Below are 20611 nucleotides of genomic sequence, written 5' to 3' on the forward strand. Positions count from 1 at the left end.
ATATATATATATATATATATATATATATATATATATATATATATATATATATATATATATATATATATATATATATATATATATATATATATATATATATATATATATATATATATATATATATATATATATATATATATATATATATATATATATATATATATATATATATATATATATATATATATATATATATATATATATATATATATATATATATATATATATATATATATATATATATATATATATATATATATATATATATATATATATATATATATATATATATATATATCCACACACAGCAGTAACCGTGGTGAATTACGCATATGCATATAATAACAATAACAATGATACATACTTACAATTTGTTGTGGCTCTGTAACCCCTTGGCTTTCTAATAACAAAGTTTGAGCTCGTATTCCATGTCATCTATAGAAATTATTCTAGCATAAATGTATATAGTTTATTATATGTGATTTTGGTGAGCGATAATTGTTCTGTACAGTATAAGAGAATGGTGAGGCAGTGGAGGGGTTGGTGAGGCAGGTGACCAGGGCAGAGTGAGGTGCATCATGGGAGTGTAAACAATCAGCTGATAGCGGACACCCATCGATTGGAGGCGTTTTGACGGATTTACGGTGCTAAGGTGAATGTCTCTACAGTTTTGACAGTGAACACAGTTTTAAGGGTGCAGTCAGGTGCTGGATGGACCGCGCCAGGGCAGGGAGTGGCCGCGAATGTGGAGAGTCGAGGGTGAATGGCCAGGGGTATTTTTTTCTTCCGCGGCGGACATTTTTATTCTATTTACGATGCAATATGTTGAGCCAATACACTCGCCCCCATGCTGACACCCGCTGGATGGTGCCCGGGGCAGGATGGGTGGGCTGGGGGTAGCTCGATGTGCTGATTTTAAGTTAATTACAAGGCAGAGCAGCAGTGTGGAGGCAGTGAGGGGGCCACCCCAAATCTTGGCCTGATAGTGAGGCGCCGCTGTCACATACACGCAGATAGCTGCCTGCTGTGTACCTCCAGTCCAGGAAGCCACAGTTCACCCATGCTGTGTTCTGTATCGGATGTAGAGGTTACCATCTGGCTGTAGGATCACTGGTGTTTCTATCTGGTAATTCATACAAACACAACTCTCTTTCGCCTCTCCTGTTCCATTATCAAGCTTCCATAGTGGTTAATAGCCAAGCCATGCAGGATTTTCCAACAAGAGATATAGTTTCATGTGCTGCCATCAGAGTGGTATCTATCACCTCATCTATGAAGTGATTGCAACCCAATATTTTTTTTCAGAGGTGTATAATGTTTTTCCTAATATAAAAGTATTTGGATAACCTTAGTCTCTTTTCCCGAATTTAATTCTTACATGTCGGGTAAAATTAAGGTTGCAGAATATCATGCAGTATACATCAACTTCAGGAAACTTGTTGAAGCAACAGGAGAAAGTTGGAAATATCAATAAGAGGCATGCAGCCCTGCTGTTGTGATAGTGGCCTTTTTCTTGATTGTGATCGTGCTGCTAGCATCCTAACTTGGCACTGTCACTAAGATATCGTCCCGTGCACATGTCTTGATTTCCGGCTCCCACTTCACAGCTCCTCCACCCAGCTTATTTGACGTCACATATATGAAGCCATGCTATTGGTCATCCAGAGAGAGTGTGTGTATCTGTGTATATATATATATATATATATATATATATATATATATATATATATATATATATATATATATATATGTGTGTGTGTGTGTGTGTGTGTGTGTGTATGTATGTAATTCACCTCAGTCGTCTGCTGGTCACCCCGCCAGTCTTCCCCATTACAGGAGCGAGCTCAGAGCTCATAGACTGATCTTCGGTTAGGACTGAGACCACAACACACACCGGGAAATCAAGGCCACAATCCCTTGAGTTACATCCCTTACCTATTTACTGCTAGATGAACATGGGTCACACATTAAGAGGCTTGCCCATTTGCCTCGCCGCTTTCCGAGACTCGAACCCGACCCTCTCGATTGTGAGTCGAGCATGCTAACCACTACACTGCGCGGTGTATGTGTGTATGTGTGTGTGTGCATTATTGACCAATAGCGTGGATTCTTATATATGATGTCAAATCAGCTGTGAGAGGAAGGAAGAAAGAAAAATTATGCTATCTTGTGAAGTAAAAGTACTTCCTCCATTTATTATTCCTTTATTTCTTTTATGTTGCCTTTATGAATGTAGGAAAAAGAATAAAAGCCTTGTAGTCTTACTATGTAAAATTGCTTCCTCCATTTATCATCCCTTTTTTTTCCTTTTATCTCCCTTAGTTTTATTCTCATTCATATCCCTCTTTCTCTTGTTTTCCTTCATCTCCTGATTTATTCTTATTCTTCTCTTATTTGTTATTCTCTTTCCCTATTTGTTACCCATTTTCTTTATACATAATATTTTATTATCATTTCCTCCTATTCCCTTATTCATTATCATACTAAGTCAGCTGGGTGGAGGAGTTGCGAAGGGGGAGCCAGGAGTTGAGACAAGTGCGTGGGACAGTTTCTGAGTGACAATGCCCCAAACTTAACTGACTGTCACATATGCGATGATTCTTGTTTGGTTAGGTTTAGTTTGGTTAGGATGCTTACGACAAGATCAAGATCTAGAAAATGGTGACCATCACAACAAGACCACCACCTCATCGTAATATTTACAAACCTTCTACCTTGTTTTTATTGCATCAACAAATTTTAGGAAGGTGATATATAATGCATTGGTGCAGGCTTACACAGATCCTGGCTCATTTGGATCAGTTAGTGACTGATTCAACTTGTGTGTGTGTGTGTGTGTGTGTGTGAGAGAGAGAGAGAGAGAGAGAGAGAGAGAGAGAGAGAGAGAGACCATGCTTGAGTGTACTTGTATACATGTGTGTCTTTTTCAAATATAGGTAACTCGATTTACGTGATAGATGCATTCCAAGAGGCATCGTGTATATCAAAATTTGTGTAAAACAAACATGTAATTCTCATAAGAAACAATAGATAATAGAGGGGGATGCGGGATGTGGTCCAAAAAAATTTGTTCAAAATACTCTATTTATTTGGCTAAATTAACATGCTTTAATTATTTACCATTCTATATACTAGAAGTGTATTTAAAATAAAGGGAAAAGGAAGAAATAAGAAGAGAAAGCAAAAAATAATAAAAGAAAACAACAAAACAACGAATATGTAAACACAACACTCACTGTGTCACTGCCTTCACCATTCACACCACAGTCAGTCACCATCTTCCTCTGAGCTTTACCACTTTATAAAAAATCCACTTATTAAAAATAACCCCACATGCAGAAGATAATGAAGGACGTTTTGGGGCCATCTTGGTGAATTATAGGCAGATTGAAAAGATTCCGTCTGTACTCAGTGCTGGCAGACTGCAAATGAGGCACGAGGAGTGGAGCTCCCACCTATCGGCCAGCTTCAGAACTCTCTGGCGCTCAGTTTGAAAATGCGGTTGGGCCAAATCGCGTATAAGCAAACCGATTGGGCGAGAGGATTACACTATGTGAAATAGTCAAGAAAGTTCCAAAACAGAATCCACCATAAAAAGGATCCGAATCAGCCACGAATGTGGTCCAAATGAGCGTGCATTCATAAAGCATGATATTCTGCAACTTGAATTTCAAGTGACATGAAAGTACAAATATTGGAAGAGGCTAAGGTTATCTCCTTATTTTCCAAATGTTTTCAGTTGGTATTTCCAATAAGCTGTTGTGGGTAGCAAATACATAGAAAAAAATATCTGAGATTTTGAAAGAAATTATCATAAAATTTAGGGTAACCCACAATCACGGTAACTTGAAGGGTATGAACATGAAACATGAAGCTTGAAGCGTGATGCAATGCGTTGGCACTCTTCCTCGCCAGCCAGTCTCTCATATGATGCCATATTATTTGCTTGTTGAAAATGATTCAGAGTAATTACCATATTTGATGGCATATAGGACACATGGACATATAAGATGCACTCCCCATTTCAGCAGCTCAAATTCAGGAAAAAAAGTTTTTATTGTATTTAAGGATAGACTGTTGAAAACAATTTAGTAGCACATTATACAAGTAATAGACATTGTCAATTTGCAGTTTCACCCACCCATGGAATCTGGTATGTGGCTCATGTTTTTCTAGTGAGAAATCTAGTGAAATGTTTGATGATGTATGTCATTTCCGTCACAAAATTAATATTTTTTTTTAGTTATGATTGTTTTTTTAACCCAACTTATGCTGACCTCCTATTCCCAGTGATCCTGGGGGATCTATGGGTAATCAGTGTTTTTGATGTGGGGAGCATTAAATCGAGTAATGTGTGCTGCAAAAAAGGCTAGAATCGACAAAAATCACATAATAAAACTCAAAAAACACTTTGATGGCAAGGGCAGCGGGTGGATGCGGTGCCCCGGCTGTTGGATTGTTCACATTGAGCAGCATTGTCAATGCTACGCTTTTGGCTGTATCCGTTACACCACAGCCCATGGCCTAAAAGTCCTTACTGCTGCTCTATTGCCATGCTCCTTAGCATAATTTACCACTTGTGATTTATAGGAGATTGTGTAGCTTGATCTTTTTCCTCCTGCTGCCATAATTATGAGGGTGTTGATGTGTTTTGTTATGATCGGACCGGGTCGATGTGGAGTTGGGAGGATAGCCTTTTGTAACGTCTCCCTGATGTTGTTTTCTCTTTGTTGTTGCTGGTTTATTTATTTTTTCCTTTTTTTTCACAGTCAACTTTAATCTATTTTCTTTTCTTTCATTATCAACTTTATGATCATGAGCTTGCTATTACTCCTCACTGCTAGATGGCATCAAGTCAGGGTTCTGGTCAGCTGATATTTATAGACATGCATCAGAGCCTCACTGATTAGATTGCTTTTATTTTTATGAAAATTAGTTTTTATGGCAACAATATTGGTAATAATACCAATACCAGCAATAAAATAATGATGCATGCAGTTTGGGTAGGTAGAGGTACTGATCATGGGCTATGTTAGTGAGTGTCAGGGAGAAGATATTCCTACGGGAAGTCTCAACTTTGCATATTGGACGCAGGCTGATTTTTTAAGTAAAATTTTAGGTAATAGGTGCGTCCTATGTGCTGTCAGATATGGTTCTTCATTCTGGAAACTTGTAGAAATTCTTCCATTTGTACTGACATGGGGCACTATTTTATTTGGATTGTATGTAGTTTGTGCAGTTGTTGTTATATGTATGCACAGTATTATTATAAGTACATATATACATAGAGAAAATAGTTTACAGATATCAACATTAAAGGTATTGTTTGCTGAGGTGCCACATTAATGCTAAATTGACATGTGATGAAGAGCAAAGTCTTGAACTCAATACCATTTAGTCTTGTGTCATGTATTACCATTAGTGTGATAACATCTTGCCATTTATTAAACTTGTAAAGCAGGTGAAAGATTAGGTTAAATTACATTAGATTGGGGTTTACTTCCTGCAGTGTTTGGTTAGTTTAGGTTAGAATCTTACATGATTGCATTAAACTTTGGCCCTGCAAGATTTGATTATGGATTTAGCATACTCAGTAGTCAGTAGTTCTTCCTTTTGCCGTGGAGTTTTCATTTTAGGTACTATAATGAATATTGATGAAATCATTATCTTGTTCTCAGTTCTTAAATTGGAAGCATTCACTTCCAACTTAGATCATTAGAATCCTTGAATTGAAAACTGATTGTTGAAACAAGTGTAGATAACACATCTGCTACCTCCTAAACTTTTGAGTGGAGGAGATTTGTGGTAAATCACACATAGCTACCCTTGCTGTGTGAGAAGGGAACATGTAGTGGTTGGGTGAGGTGGGGTAAACCATGCAATTAGTGGAAAAAATAATCACCCAAAATGTGTTACACAACAACTTGAATGAAAAATTAAGGTAGTACAATAAACTATAGGTACAGCCCTATCTGGGAGAGTTTTTGTAAGAATTTATGAAAGAGCTAAGTTTCAGTCCAGTATAAAACATAAATTACAAAAATAAAGACTGAATTTGCACATAATACAACTGGGTATTTAAAAGTTCTTTAGATTTAGGATACTCCAAACAGTTCAGTACACCTCCCACTTGTTATGCTCCCCAATATGTAATAAATATTTATGCATTCATTGTGGCAGAGTAAGTGTCTAGTTGGCTGTTGTTCTCCCCCAATATCATTGTAGATACATTATTTTTACTATTAAGAATAACACCATTGCAATCAGAATGTTTTGGTAATCATAAATTTCTATATCATTAGTGCGAAAAATAATATTAAGTCTGAAAATATATAAATTTTGTCTGGTGCGGTAATCCCTAATGACGTCAACGATGCTCTACCACCATCTTGGAGTCTCCCATTTATTTCCTTTAACTTGATTGCGAAACTATTTCATTATTGATAGGGCAGACACTATGCGTACTGTTTGCTACACCCCCCTTGTTCGATTTACCCCAGTCTTACCCTACTTGTAGCTGAGGAGGAAGCAGAGCTGGAAGAAGAAAGACAGCTCTGGGCAGGATTTTGTAGCAAGGAAACTGTGAAATAAAATATATATTAGTTCATTTTTCAGATGAGTCTGAAAAAATATATTGAACTTTGCCTTGTGTTAACTGTTATAGCTCATGATGAAATGTGTGGGTGGTTTTAAGGACCACACATAAAAAAATGTGTATTAACTGTTCATATGTGTTCCATCGCTCACTTCAATGTTCAGTCAAACTAGGTTAACAAAGATTGGGACAGTTATATATCAGTCAGAAGCTTTGGAGTTGCTCTTTGCTATGCCATAATCATAAATTAAGAAATGTAACTTATTTACATGAAAAAATAAAACATCAGGAAAATTTTTGAGTGAGATATGTTTTTATGGATATTCTGATATTTGATATGGATTGCTATATTCTGGAAGTAACTTGTTTTTTTTTCCATTTATTGCCACCATCATTTTATAATAACGTTTCCTTATTAGTACAGTTGATATTGTGTCGCTTGGTAGCAACTCATCAAGCTGCATGGCCAAATGGAACTCACCTTTCATTTCTCTTTGTTGTACAGCTGCTTCCTCAGGACTTATCTTCTGTTTTCTCTGACATATCCACTGACAATATATCTTCTACTTGAACATATATGATGGATTTCATTAAGTTTTTCCTTATCCTTTATCATCTTATTGCCAAACCAACACAATCTGCCTATCAGTGGCACTATCAGTTGTGTTCACATTGCATATCTACTTCACTTTCCTCCTTTAGGACAATATGGCCTCTTGACATCTTTATCTATCTGGCTTCAAAGTTTATGACTGTAAAGCACAGCACTTTGCAAGCATGAAGGATAAAATTTGCATTTTGCTTCCCTTGTGCATCAAACTTGTCTTCATGAATGATAAAATATATTGTAGTGTAAGAAATTGATATGGAACTGATCCCTAGTTTAGATACATTACATTAATTTGTTCAGGATCTACTTACTAAATAAAATCCAATCTGTTACTGAGATAACTTTTGATCTTTTGTACATCTGTTTACCACACCTTGGAAGTTATACCCACTGCATGGAGTCATGTACCTCTGACAACCCACAGCCACACAAGGCATTGTGTACAACCACTCTTTCAAAGTCTCCATTTTTAGTCTTTAAACCTCGTTACATTCTCTGACACAAGGCTCACTAGTAGTTGTGCGTAGTGAAACAGGTGCTCTCTCTCTCTCTCTCTCTCTCTCTCTCTCTCTCTCTCTCTCTCTCTCTCTCTCTCTCTCTCTCTCTCTCTCTCTCTCTCTCCACACACACTTTCACTTCATGTTCAGATTTGCCTTTAGTGCCACCTCAGCACTTGTACGTTACTGACCTCATCAGTGTATTCATTGTTGTGTTCAGCTCAGCCTCTGCTCTTATGTGTCTTTTCAAAATCTGCCTGATCCTTCATTTCTAATAAACTTTTATCTCTTGCTGCTTAACAAAGCAGTGCTGTGTTAATCATGTAGTATTTATTCTCAAATATTCATTTGTCAAAACTTTCTTCACAAGGAGCTGTTGCACATCTCACAGCCAACCAATCATTTCAGGTAGACCTCAGGAGGGGGATGGCAGAATCCAGTGGCCTGGGTGCTCCCCTGGACACCTCTGAGCCACACACACCTGCCGGGGAAGCTGTCTCTCCTCCAGTACACACCTTGAGTGAGGCCACACACCTTGTTAGTGACCCAATACGCATCAACAAATCCACGTCTCTCGTGGAAGAAAAAGGCATTGCCCGCTCAGAAGAGTCACTCCCACCCTCCATGGATGGCTCTGTAAAGGCTTCTGAAGAGCAGAGTTCATCTAGAAATACAGTTGCAGGTATTGATCGATTGTCCAAACCTTCTGCTTCAGAGCACGTCACTGCATCCAGTCACTCTGGGGAAAACCCAAGTGAGTCAGCAGGTGCTCCCTCCCCTGCAGGGCCCACGCCATTGCCGGGCTTGTCTCCCATGTCACAAGGGCAGTCCACACCACACACCTCTGCCTCCAGACCTGTCTCCTCCCAGCCAAGACAGACCTCAGCACCTACCACCACCACTCCATCACCCCAACCCACACCCTCACCAGAGTCTTCCCCTCCACCACAGCCTGCACCTGAGCAGCCACCGCCGCCTCAAGGGGAACCCCCCAACACGGCAAACAACAACGGGCAGAACCGTAACAATGGACAGAACCGACCCAACAACAATAACAACAACAATAACAACAATGGAGGCCTTGCCAACGTGAGGGAGCGGCTCTTCCAGGCACTGTTCTTCAGACTGGCGGTGGCTTACGCCCGTGCCTTCCCGCAGCCCATGAGAAGACTCATTGAGTTCACAGTTCTACTTAAGGCAAGGCAATATTAATGCTTTGTTGTTACACGTGTCTTGCTATGTAATTCTATCAAAATAATGAAGTACTATTACTTGGGAGATAAATCATTCTTACCAGATGATTGTAGTAATTGATACTAATTACTTATGCTGCACTGTTCACATCAGGCAGCATATCTCATCTCCAGTGATCAGCACAGAAGCCAGCTTCATATTTTCCATTCCATATTTTGACTTGTATGTGTGACTTACAGTGAAGCCTTGATGCTTAGAATGACAGCTCGACCTCTTTGTGATTCCCATTATAATTTGAAATGGCACTTTCTGATATTAACACAACAATCAACCTTTGTTACCCGGCAGCATATTGTCAGCGTGCTAAATTCTGTGAGAGTCCCTTGCTGTGTAGGTGCTTCCTCAGGACCCCCTGCCATCTCTTCTGTGGTCTCTCTCTGTTCCATCTTGTTTTGAAATGCTAGATGTGCATTAACTAGCCTTATCTTTCTCTCCTAAAAGCCACCTACTGAATCTGTGTGTAATGTATTGACATGATACATAATCTTCCAGTAAACCTCGGGAATTACTTGTATGCGTTCTTTGTAGTGCCTGTCAGCAGCCAGAAAGGAAGTGTGATGAACTCTGCTCTTGAGGAACTTGCATTGCCTCAGTGTGAACTTTGGTGTCACTTTCAGGCCTTAACCTCCCTATTCCTGCTTGTGTACATTCACCTGGCCTTCACCCGTGCCCCCATCACTTGCCTGGACCATGTTCGTGACGACTGGCCCAAGGAAGGCATCCTGCGTGTGGAGGTCATCAGGAACCCCAGTAAGCAGTGTGCCTTACCTGCATCTTTAATCTGGAAAAAGAGAATCCTGCCAAGGGTGTATACCAGAATGTCTTGAATATAGTTTTGTGTATTATTTTTGTCCTATTATGTTTATCTTTCCTGTCTTGCTTTTTCTTTTATATACGTTCTTGATTTCTTTCTCTTTTCTTTACTAATATTCTAGTTTTTCTATGTTGTATTAGCTGCAGTGCATGTAATATTACTTTACTAACATTTGTTTTAGTCTGTCATTGTTTCAAATATATTTCATTATTTTGAATGAGAAACTTCAGGTGTTAATGAGTGAGTGAGTGAGTGAGTCAGGGCTTCTTTGTGGAATCATTTAATTGTACTCAGTTCACACTAAACCTTTTCTTTGGTCATCTCTTGGTGGGAACTTCCAGAAAATGTCATGTAGTATACAAATGACATAAATTATACCAAAAAAATTTACTTGTGGAATATTTTAGTATCTCTATATATTGTAATTCTTGTAATTTATATTCAGTGAAGTAAGTGATACTTCTGACTTAAAGCTAACACCATCTACATTGTGTTGGTACAGGTGAAGATTACACGGTGGAGCAGAGCTATGAGAAGGAAGAGCGAGTGCAGCAGAGACAGCTGGAGTTTTTGGGGGCTCTCAGCTCAGACATTGACATGTAAGTACACCTAATAACTTTGAAAGGCTGCTGTTATAGTTTCACACTTAACTATCTTATCTATAACACATAATTTTGTGTGCACATATTACTTGTAATTATGAATGTGAAGTGCCTGGAGCCAAAGTGATGTAAATGACCTCATGGCTGAAGGTATTATTTGTACTTCATTGACTCCTCCAATCTTCTCATCATGATGGGAGGGAGCAGGGATTTCAGAATGGATCCTGGAATAGAATAGAAAATCTTGGGTAAGAGAAGTAATCCCCTTGCCACAGCAGAGCCTACCAATGTTTTTTTTTTTTTTTTTTTTCTCTCTCTCTCTTTTCTTTCTTTCCCATTGCTTATACCACTGTGGCTCTAGTCACCTCATATACACTTATACAGCCATTCACCAACTTGCAGTACTGTGAGATATTGATATAAATTGGAATGTTGACAGACTGCCTAACGGCTACTACCAGGCTTAGGTGATAATTCGGTAGTTTGTTGTTTACCAGGCTCTTTGGAGGACGGGAGTCTTTGGTGATGGGTGGGGTGGCAGACGCCCATGCTGAGGGAGCAGTGACGACCTCGGCCACTGAGGAGGGGGAGTCGAAGGTAAACTAAACTGTGTGCTCTTCCTTTTATTCATATTTAATCTACTGCCCTGTGTCACTAGTACTGATTTACCCGACCAGCCTGTCTTGCACCTTATCAGTGACATACAAGGTAAAATTGTTTCTTATTGATTTAATTTTTAGACTTTCAGTTAAAGCTTAAAAAAATCCCATACTTACCAGTGATCTTTTGACTATTTCCTGTGGTTGTTCTTGTGATTCTATGTGGACCATAACCTAATTTATACTCATTATTTTTATTCAGTTTATTTTTGTGGTAAATTAAACTAACCCAAGTGGTTACGGGTGCCTGGAAATGTACTACATGGCAACTCTTAGAAATCATAGATGTTGTTCATACAGCAAGTGTGATGCTTATATTTTTTTTTTTTTTTTTTTTCTCCAAATGGAAATTATTGATATACATGTCATGAATTAATTACAAGAGGCATGTCAAAGCACAACCACAGAAGTTGCTGGATATTGTGCATCCTTTGGTAATACCTGGCAACAGTTTGCTTGTTGCTGCTCATGAAACAATAACGTTTAGCAAGTGAGTAGTAGTTTGCAGTATTGCACAAGGTTGCTGTAAGTTTAATATTTTACCCAGATGGTATGTGAATGATGGACTAAAATAATGTTGTTTGGCATACATAGGAAGAAGATTATGAAAATAACACCTCAGAAACAGATGAGCAGCAGGACGCACAGTTGGAGTCAGAAGAGGAGGAGGAGAATGGCCATCGTAAGTAGATTTGTGTCGTGACTTAGTCATTGTAGATGCATCAATATCTGTGTCTGATCTTACTGAGAGGTAACGTTGGAGTTGCTTTCCTGCTGTAGTCGTTAGTTGTTTCTGCAGGTTTTCAGTTGTGTACTACAATATTCCGTAATTATAATATGTTAGTGATACAAATATGCTGATCTTTATACAGAAGAAGCTTGATTCACAAATTTAATTACTTACTGAATGCTATTTATGATGTGAAATGTTCATAAGTGACATTATTTTATCCTGGACCATGATGAGTGTCCATTTAAAATTTCACAATACATTCATGCTCAAAACCAATAAATTTAATCTAAGAAACAAAAAGATGAACACTAGATCTAGGTGCCATATGGATGAGAACTTGCCTAATAGGGATCTCCAACTGTCACAGTACACAGCATAGCAAAACAACAACAAACATAGATTTTGACCATGTTATAGGAAATTGTGTAGCTTTCACTCTAATTAGGGAAAATAAGAAGTCTTCATATTTCTGAAATCATCGTTGGCTCACCAGAAGAGGGCAGAATGTATTCTAGCTTGGCGAGGGAGCTGAGAATCTTCACACTCTCAATGAATGGATTTTCCAGGACAGACATAGATCCCAGCATTTGCTGTAATTTATAATATCATAAAGTGTGGCGGTGAGTGAGGGCTGAAGCAAAATTCACTCGAGCTGTGAGCTTGAGTTAGGTAAACAACACATGACACATTTCGCGTCACGTCTTTCTTCTCAGCCCAGTAACTCCCAGCACTGGCAGTTCTGCTGCTGAGAAACCAACTCACAGATCCACAAAAATGAGTGTTTGAAGTGGTGGACAGGTAGAAGTGCTGGATGGAAAATGCAAGACTGATATTAGAATGCTGCTGTCTTGTTTTTAATAATGATTAGTGTATGAAAACACTGTTTATAAGTAAACAATGTTATATTATGCAAGTAATACACAATGTAATGCTGATTCTTCCCCAGATGATGCTGAGATAGAAGATCTAGTTGTCACTTCAGAAAACAGCACAAATACTAAGAGTGAAGATGGTAAGTTTTCTTTGTGTATGAGCCAGTTTGCTGTTGTTGGGCTACCACATATTTTGACTGCCTCCCTTTTTTAGGGATGCTGGCCTAGTATTGTATATAATAAGCCTTAAATTTCAAGATATCCTTTTTGTTATAACAAATATGTGGCAGTATATACTTAAATGCGTATCATATGTGAAACCTTCAGATGAAAGCTCATTGCTAATCTTACCAGATTGAAACTGTGAGTTAGCAAATTCAAAACCATAGGTGTATCAGAAATAAAAATGTGATAGTGATAATCTATCTATCTATGTGTCTACCAGGCTGGCAGTCAAGTGAGGTTATAATTATGATGCATTTTCTGACTGTGATGTTTTGCACAATAGTGTGATTGCAGTCTTTGTGTTCTGTTAATGAGAGTTCTCTGTGTTTTATTGCATTTTTTTTCATATATTTATTGCATTTGATGATTATAATGACAAATATCCTTTTCCTTTTCCTTCATACAATTTCCTTCTCCACAGTACAAGAACAGTTTAATGTTCCTGAGGTGAACCCTGAAGAGGAAATATCAGAGCTCGTAGATAATAATAATAATAACAATAATGAAGACACATACAATGCCAGCCTGAGTGAGGAGACCAGTCCACCACTCCAGGAGGACTCTCCTCTACCCAAGAAGGAGCCACTGGAAATGTTAGCTAAAGCTGGTACGATAACAAACAGAAACAAAATGTGGTATTCCTTGATTCATTCTCTCTCTCTCTCTCTCTCTCTCTCTCTCTCTCTCTCTCTCTCTCTCTCTCTCTCTGTGTGTGTGTGTGTGTGTGTTTGTGTGTGAAGGTCAACATGGACAGACACTAGATTATCAAAGGATGCCTTTTACTTTTTTTTTTCAACTGAGAGAGAAATAAATTTTTATATCTGAAATTAGATGAGTTACTGCTTGCAGGCCTACATTGTATATGAGCATTACTAATTTCTTAAACCTCCTTTATTTTTTTATTAAATACAAATTAACATAATACATTCATTTATTGAAGACATATTTTTATGGCTAAAAATAGTAATCAAGAGTGATACACTTTTCACAGTGTTGCACTCAGCACTTTCCCAGGTGTTCACAAATAGTATGCATGAATGGTGAGCTGGAGTGGTGATGAAAGCTGCTAACAGTCCTCTTCCTGCAGTGTGGCCTGAGGATGAGTACATAGTGGAGTACTCCCTAGAGTATGGCTTCCTGCGCCTCTCCCCCGCCACTCGCCAGAAACTCAACATTCCTGTCAAGATTGTCACACTCGATCCCTTGAAGGATGCCTGCTTTGGGGACTCCCTCTCCCGCTTCATCCTGGATGAGTTCCTGGGCTACGATGACATCCTTATGGGCTCCATCAAGAGTCTTGCTGAAAAGGAGGAAAACAAAGGTTATCTTCGGTAAGGCACTGGTTGACTGCCTTAGAGAGAGAGAGAGAGAGAGAGAGAGAGAGAGAGAGAGAGAGAGAGAGAGAGAGAGAGAGAAATAATATATAATAATTTTGATTGCTCATGAATAACATGTACTTGTAAATTACTAAAAAATGTGTGTGTGTGTGTGTGTGTGTGTGTGTGTGTGTGTGTGTGTGTGTGTGTGTCACTGTTTGATCTGCTGCAGTCTCTGGCGAGACAGCCAGACGTTACCCTACGGAACGAGCTCAGAGCTCATTATTTCCGATCTTCGGATAGGCCTGAGACCAGGCACACAACACACACTGGGACAACAAGGTCACAACTCCTCGATTTACATTTCGTACCTACTCACTGCTAGGTGAACAGGGGCTACACGTGAAAGGAGACACACCCAAATATCTCCACCCGGCTGGGGAATCGAACCCCGTTCCTCTGGCTTGTGAAGCCAGCGCTCTAACCACTGAGCTACCGGGTGTGTGTGTAATTCACCTCGGTCGTCTGCTGGTCACCCAGCCAGTCTTCCCCATTACGGAGCGAGCTCAGAGCTCATAGACCGATCTTCGGGTAGGACTGAGACCACATCAACACACAATACACACCGGGAAAGCGAGGCCACAACCCCTCGAGTTACATCCCGTATCTATTTACTGCTAGGTGAACAGGGGCCACACATTAAGAGGCTTGCCCATTTGCCTCGCCGCTTACTGGGACTCGAACCCGGGCCTCTCGATTGTGAGTTGAGTGTGCTAACCACTACACTACGCTGTGTGTGTGTGTGTGTGTGTGTGTGTGTGTGTGTGTGTGTGTGTGTGTGTGTGTGTGTGTAATTCACCACGGTCATCTGTTGGTCATTCCCCAGTCTTCCCCATTACGGAGCGAGCTCAGAGCTCATAGACCGATCTTCGGTTAGGACTGAGACCACAACACACTCCACACACTGGGAAAGTGAGGCCACAACTCCTTGAGTTACATCCCGTACCTATTTACTGCTAGGTGAACAGGGGTTACACATTAAGAGGCTTGCCCATTTGCCTCGCCACGCCGGGATTCGAACCTGGCCCTTTCGATTGTGAGTCGAGCGTACTAACCACTACACTATACGGTGTGTGTGTGTGTGGTTCTTTGGAGTTGTATTTTATGCATGGAGGGTAGGTGTTGGTACATAAAATAGGATGTGGAGAGTGAAAAAGGAGTAGATAAAATAAAATTTTTAAATCATATTGATGAGCTGTGAGCATAGGACAAAGTTAGGCACCTGTACAGATGTGTGTGTACAAGAGCAATGTTTCAGTCAGTAACTTAACAGTTGTGATGGCTTGCTATAAAGATGTATAGAGTTTTGCCTTGTTCAGGTGAAGGACATTCAGGTGTTTGTCCTGGTATGCAGCTCGTCAGAAATGCATTGATAACTTGTTCTCTTGAGGTCTGCAATTTTAGCATTTTTGTCTAGTAATTGCCTTAAATGCCATGATTTTGTCACTGAGAATGTCAGATGTAATTTGCATACCATTAAATGGTGTAATTTACTGCAGGAATGACCATGGTTACGTGATAGAAATTTAATTTTCTGTCATGGCATTCATTGTCATAACATTCCAGTTAGCCCCTGGCAACAGAATTAATCATAATAGAATCAGACAACAGTGAAACATAATAAATATGTTTCTGACTTTGAGCCTTGGACTCACTGCTAAATTCTCCCCACCAGGAATGTGGTGACCGGTGAGCACTACCGCTTTGTCAGCATGTGGATGGGTGGCAGCAACTACCTGGCAGCAGCATTTGTGATGATTGTGTTCACCCTGAGTGTGTCGATGCTCCTGCGCTACTCGCACCACCAGATCTTCCTCTTCATTGTTGATCTTCTGCAGATGTTGGAGCTGAATGTGGCCATCACCTTCCCTGCTGCCCCCATGCTCACTGTCATTCTGGCTCTTGTGGGTAAGTAGTGTTTGCTGTGCTAGTGTCTTGTGTAGTGAGGCCATGGGAGGATAGGAGGTATGCAGTTAGCAAGATCAGGAGGATAGTTGGCACAAAGAAATGTGGTAGGATATAGCAAGAGATGCAACATTGTAGCAATGAGAAAGAGGCTGAAGAAAGTAAGTTAGAGAAGACTATGTATGCACTGTATGGTTGTTACCAGAAGAGCAGTCTGACTTGGGGACATGTTGTGGTTGGGGACACTGAGGCTGATGTAGGAGTCCCCACATCAAATAAAATTTTTGTGTAAAAGGTAGAGGTAGGTGTGTGTGTGTGTGTGTGAGAGAGAGAGAGAGAGAGAGAGAGAGAGAGAGAGAGAGAGAGAGAGAGAGAGAGAGAGAGAGAGAGAGAGAGAGAGAGAGAGAGAGAGAGAGAGAGAGAGAGAGAGAGAGAGAGAGAGAGAGAGAGAGAGAGAGAGAGAGAGAGAGAGAGAGAGAGAGAGAGAGAGAGAGAGAGAGAGAGAGAGAGAGAGAGAGAGAGAGAGAGAGAGAGAGAGAGAGAGAGAGAGATTAGGTGCATGTAGTTTTCTGTGAAGGAAGAGAGTTGTCTTTAGGGAACATACAATGAGTAACCGTTTGTGTTGTGTTGCGTTAGTGAGGTCACAGCTAGGTTAATGATAAGTTCACAGCACCCCCTGATCTTGTGCCTCACTCCTGACAGGGAGTAATTATTGCTTCTACAGGTTTGTACTGCCTCCACTGTGAGTGAAAATCCCCATACATGGGGGAATAGTTAACAGCCATGTGGTCAGAAAAAATGCTAAATGTAGTAGTGGAAGTGAGTGCTTGTTACTCAATTTCTGATCATATTCCTGCTTGTAATTGGCTCACTTCTTGATTTGAATTGTTTTACAATGTGGAGGCTTTCTAACCATTTACATATCTGTATTGGAGTAACAGTTCTGTATAGTATTATGCAATAGTTGACCTTATTGGAAGTTAGTAGTGTTTACTAAAAACTGGTCTTTCCCTAGGTATGGAAGCAATCATGTCAGAGTTCTTCAATGACACCTCAACGGCCTTTTACATCATTGTGCTGGTGTGGGTGTGTGACCAGTATGAAGCCATCTGCTGCCACACTGCCATCACGCGCAGACACTGGCTGCGGTTCTTCTACCTCTACCACTTTGCTTTCTACGCCTATCATTACCGCTTCAATGGACAGGTATTGAGATTGCATTCACTGGTCACTGATCATACAGGAAGCCATAACTGTGATTTATCCATTCATAGATCTCACTAACATCTGTTTATTCAAGCCAGAGTCATGTAAGATAATTTTGTACATGTTTTAATGAGATTTAACAAGACTTAGTTATTGCATTATGTATGAAATGAATTTATTAACAAAGTTTTATTCCACAGTACTCTTGGCTTGCCCTCATGACTTCCTGGCTCTTCATTCTGGTAAGTACTATTCCTTCTGTGAGTGAGTGAAAGTGTTCTTTGTAGATAAGGATGTAGGCACACTCACCAACACCACATCACATCACACACTACTTCACACCATACCTTGCTACACAACACTGCACCTCACCTCATCTCACCAATCCACACCATACCACTCTGCACCACACCACACTACGTGCCACACGCAACCCACTACACCACACCATATGTGGCTTGGCGTGGCATGACGTGTGGTGTGTGGTGTGGTGTAGCGGTGTGGTGCAGCATGGCATGTGGCATGGCATGGCATGGCATGTGGTGTGGTGTGGCAAGGCATGGCATGTGGGGTGGTGTCGTATGGTGTAGAGTGGCACGTGGTGTGGTTTGATGTGGTGTGATGTGGAGTGGAATACCACACATACCACACTGCAATCACAACCACATCACACCACAGCATACTGCCCCAGTACCACACCACACCACACCACTGTGGTGTGGTTTGGCAGGATGTGGTGCAGTACAATGTGATGCAGTGCTGGGTGGGATGGTGTTGTGTGGTGTGGTATGATATTGGGTGGGATGGGTTTGGGATTGTGTGGTGTGGTGTGGTGTGTTATATAGTATGGTGCAGGGTCGGGCAATATGTCATGCCATGCAACACCACACCTAGCCCTGCTCAGCACCACACTGCACCATACTGCACCGCACCACACCACACCGCACTGCCACACCACGCCACGTCACACAACACAACACAACACCACACTACTTGCCACACCACACCACATGCCATGTTATGCCATGCTACACTGCACCATACTGCATAACATCACACTACTCTACACTACATGCAATGACACACCACACAACACACACACAGATTTGTGTAGTTGTGTAGCCATTTTTCTTATGGCTTTGATCTGCACAATATTGTCCTGTGATGAGTCATTCCCATAGCCCATAACAACAACACTGGATTTATTAGACAGAGGGCCATGGGGGCCCAAGAGTAGGGCATACTCAGATCCTACTGACATACCACCACTTTTTTTTTTTCTTTTGACAATATTGGGCCATTGGATGAACTTGCCCAGTTAGTCCAAACAATTGCTACCTCATGTGACATACTGGAAATAAGTGGACAAGTATTATATATATACAACCTCAATAGTGGTATTTTGGTTAACCACCTAGGCATACTGCACCACAATGTAGTATATTGTGGTTATAGCAGTATTGATTACTTGACTACTAGTAATCAAAAGTCAAGGACCTTTTTAAAGACACCATTTTGCTTTGCAGCAATTCCTTTATAGTGTTTATTAAAAAGTACTTAACTGTTCTCTATCCCCAGCACTCCATGCTATACTTCTTCCACCATTACGAGTTGCCAGCCATCCTGCAGCAGGCACAGATCCAGCAGCTGGGGAGAGTGCACACTGTCAACATTGTCCTTCGTAACGTTCCAAACAACAACAACAACAACCAGAACACACCCAATAACCCGGCAAATGCTGGGGGTGGCGAGAATGCTGCGGATGACAGAGGTGGGGCAAATCCTGGGGCTGCAGGAGGCCGCCCAGGAGGAGGAGCAGCACGCCCAACGTGCTGCCGATGGTGAACCTGGTGTTCCGCAACATGGCAGCAGGCATGGGGAACAACAGGAATGGAAATACTTCCCTGAGCTTTGTTTTCAGAAATGTGAGGAATATTGTCCAGAGTCTCCATCAGAATAATGCATCATCTACAACAGCAACCAATGTCACAACTACCACCACTACAACCACTTCTCAGAGCAACACCACCACTGTGACATCCTCCAACTCTCCCACCTCTCATGGGAGCATCACGTCTGATCAGATGCCATCAGTCTCAAGAGTTTCACCAGCCACTGCCTCTTCATCAACAGAGGAATCAGCACCAACACACACTGACACACTGCCATCAGTGCAGTCAACATCTTCAGTAACTTCAGATTTTGGTGTTGGTGCAAGTTCACATAGTGTTGCAAACACCAGTGTACTCTCTACCTCAAGTAAGGAAAATAATAGGCTTTTGTTGCCTAAATTTTCATCTCAATCAACCTCAGATATTTCTTCTGAACCTTCTAGTAGTAGCCATTATGCTTCTTCCAGTTCATCCTTGCATAATCAAAGGCTTTCTGAGAGTAATGCCTCTCCTCCCCAGGCCAGTAGTCATGGTTCACCAGATTATATGGCAGTGCCAGTGGGGATGCCCAAACATATGTTAAACTCTGAAGGTCATGATCGAGTACAATACTCTAAATCATCAGAGTCCAGTGTTAAGTCTCTAAATAATCACTATAGTGAGACTCAAAATAGTGATAGATCAAGCAGACCGCCTCACAACACCACCTGGTCTGGTGTGGAGGACTCCACAAGTTATGATGTACTTCGACCTCCAGAACAAGCGGCAAGACAAACCTTGGCCCACCACCATGTAGATGATAGCAGTAGTGATTAGGAAAGACTTAATCCAGCCTTTTTACAAAACATTATTTTGTTAATAAGGGAAATAATATATTTGTTTCCATGTTTTTAACATATGAAATATTTTTTATTGCTTATATTTATTGGAAATCTGTTGGTGTTGGATACTGCTCTTGCATTTCAATTGTAGAGTTAGACAACGTGCACATCAAGTAGAGGAATTCCAAACTGGCAGTTATGATTTGTTTCCTCTCAAGCTGAGAATCTATGCTCACTGTGTGCCATTGTTACAAGGCTGCCTTTAATGATATTTGTGATAGATGAGAGTTGGTTGAACATCACAAAGACCTGAGTTAAGGGGAGAGTTTGACCAGAAAGAAATGGCTGCTTCAGATCTGGCTACCAGTTAGTAGAAAGCTTACTTTGCATTTTGTGAAGGCAAAGCTGAGGTGGCTAATTGTGCTAAGAAAAGTGTCTGCCCTTTCACGTTAGACTGTACTGATAAGTGACTTGAATTGTTACTTTACCAAACAAGCTTATCTATGGTGTGTGGGCAATCTCAATGTTGTTCAATGGAGTTTATTGTGCA

General features: G+C 40.5%; 2 protein-coding genes across 13 annotated transcripts in view; one reads left to right on the forward strand and one right to left on the reverse strand.

Moving 5' to 3' along the window:
* The first annotated feature begins 427 nt into the window (after positions 1-427).
* The window catches only part of LOC123498876, a 20783-nt gene continuing 599 nt past the window's right edge, over positions 428-20611 (forward strand). The window contains 14 exon segments of the mRNA XM_045246371.1: positions 428-652; positions 8111-8899; positions 9574-9706; positions 10273-10369; positions 10870-10969; positions 11626-11713; positions 12711-12776; positions 13283-13468; positions 13949-14192; positions 15913-16145; positions 17158-17348; positions 17549-17590; positions 18927-19166; positions 19169-20611. The exon segment at positions 19169-20611 is cut by the window's right edge and continues 599 nt beyond it. Coding sequence (XP_045102306.1) covers positions 8129-8899; positions 9574-9706; positions 10273-10369; positions 10870-10969; positions 11626-11713; positions 12711-12776; positions 13283-13468; positions 13949-14192; positions 15913-16145; positions 17158-17348; positions 17549-17590; positions 18927-19166; positions 19169-20056 — 3279 coding nt within the window. The 5' untranslated portion in view covers positions 428-652; positions 8111-8128 and the 3' untranslated portion in view covers positions 20057-20611.
* Positions 14025-20611, reverse strand: part of LOC123498878 — a 125108-nt gene continuing 118521 nt past the window's right edge. For 11 of the 12 annotated variants that reach the window (XR_006672820.1, XR_006672828.1, XR_006672827.1 and 8 more), the window contains one exon: positions 14025-14161. The gene's annotated coding sequence lies outside the window, so the exon portion shown is untranslated. The remainder of the gene's footprint in view (positions 14162-20611) is intronic. The other variant, XR_006672824.1, reaches the window with a different exon arrangement.

This window comes from Portunus trituberculatus, chromosome 48, assembly GCF_017591435.1.
Source record: "Portunus trituberculatus isolate SZX2019 chromosome 48, ASM1759143v1, whole genome shotgun sequence".
In the NCBI taxonomy this organism is placed as follows: Eukaryota; Metazoa; Arthropoda; class Malacostraca; order Decapoda; family Portunidae; genus Portunus; species Portunus trituberculatus.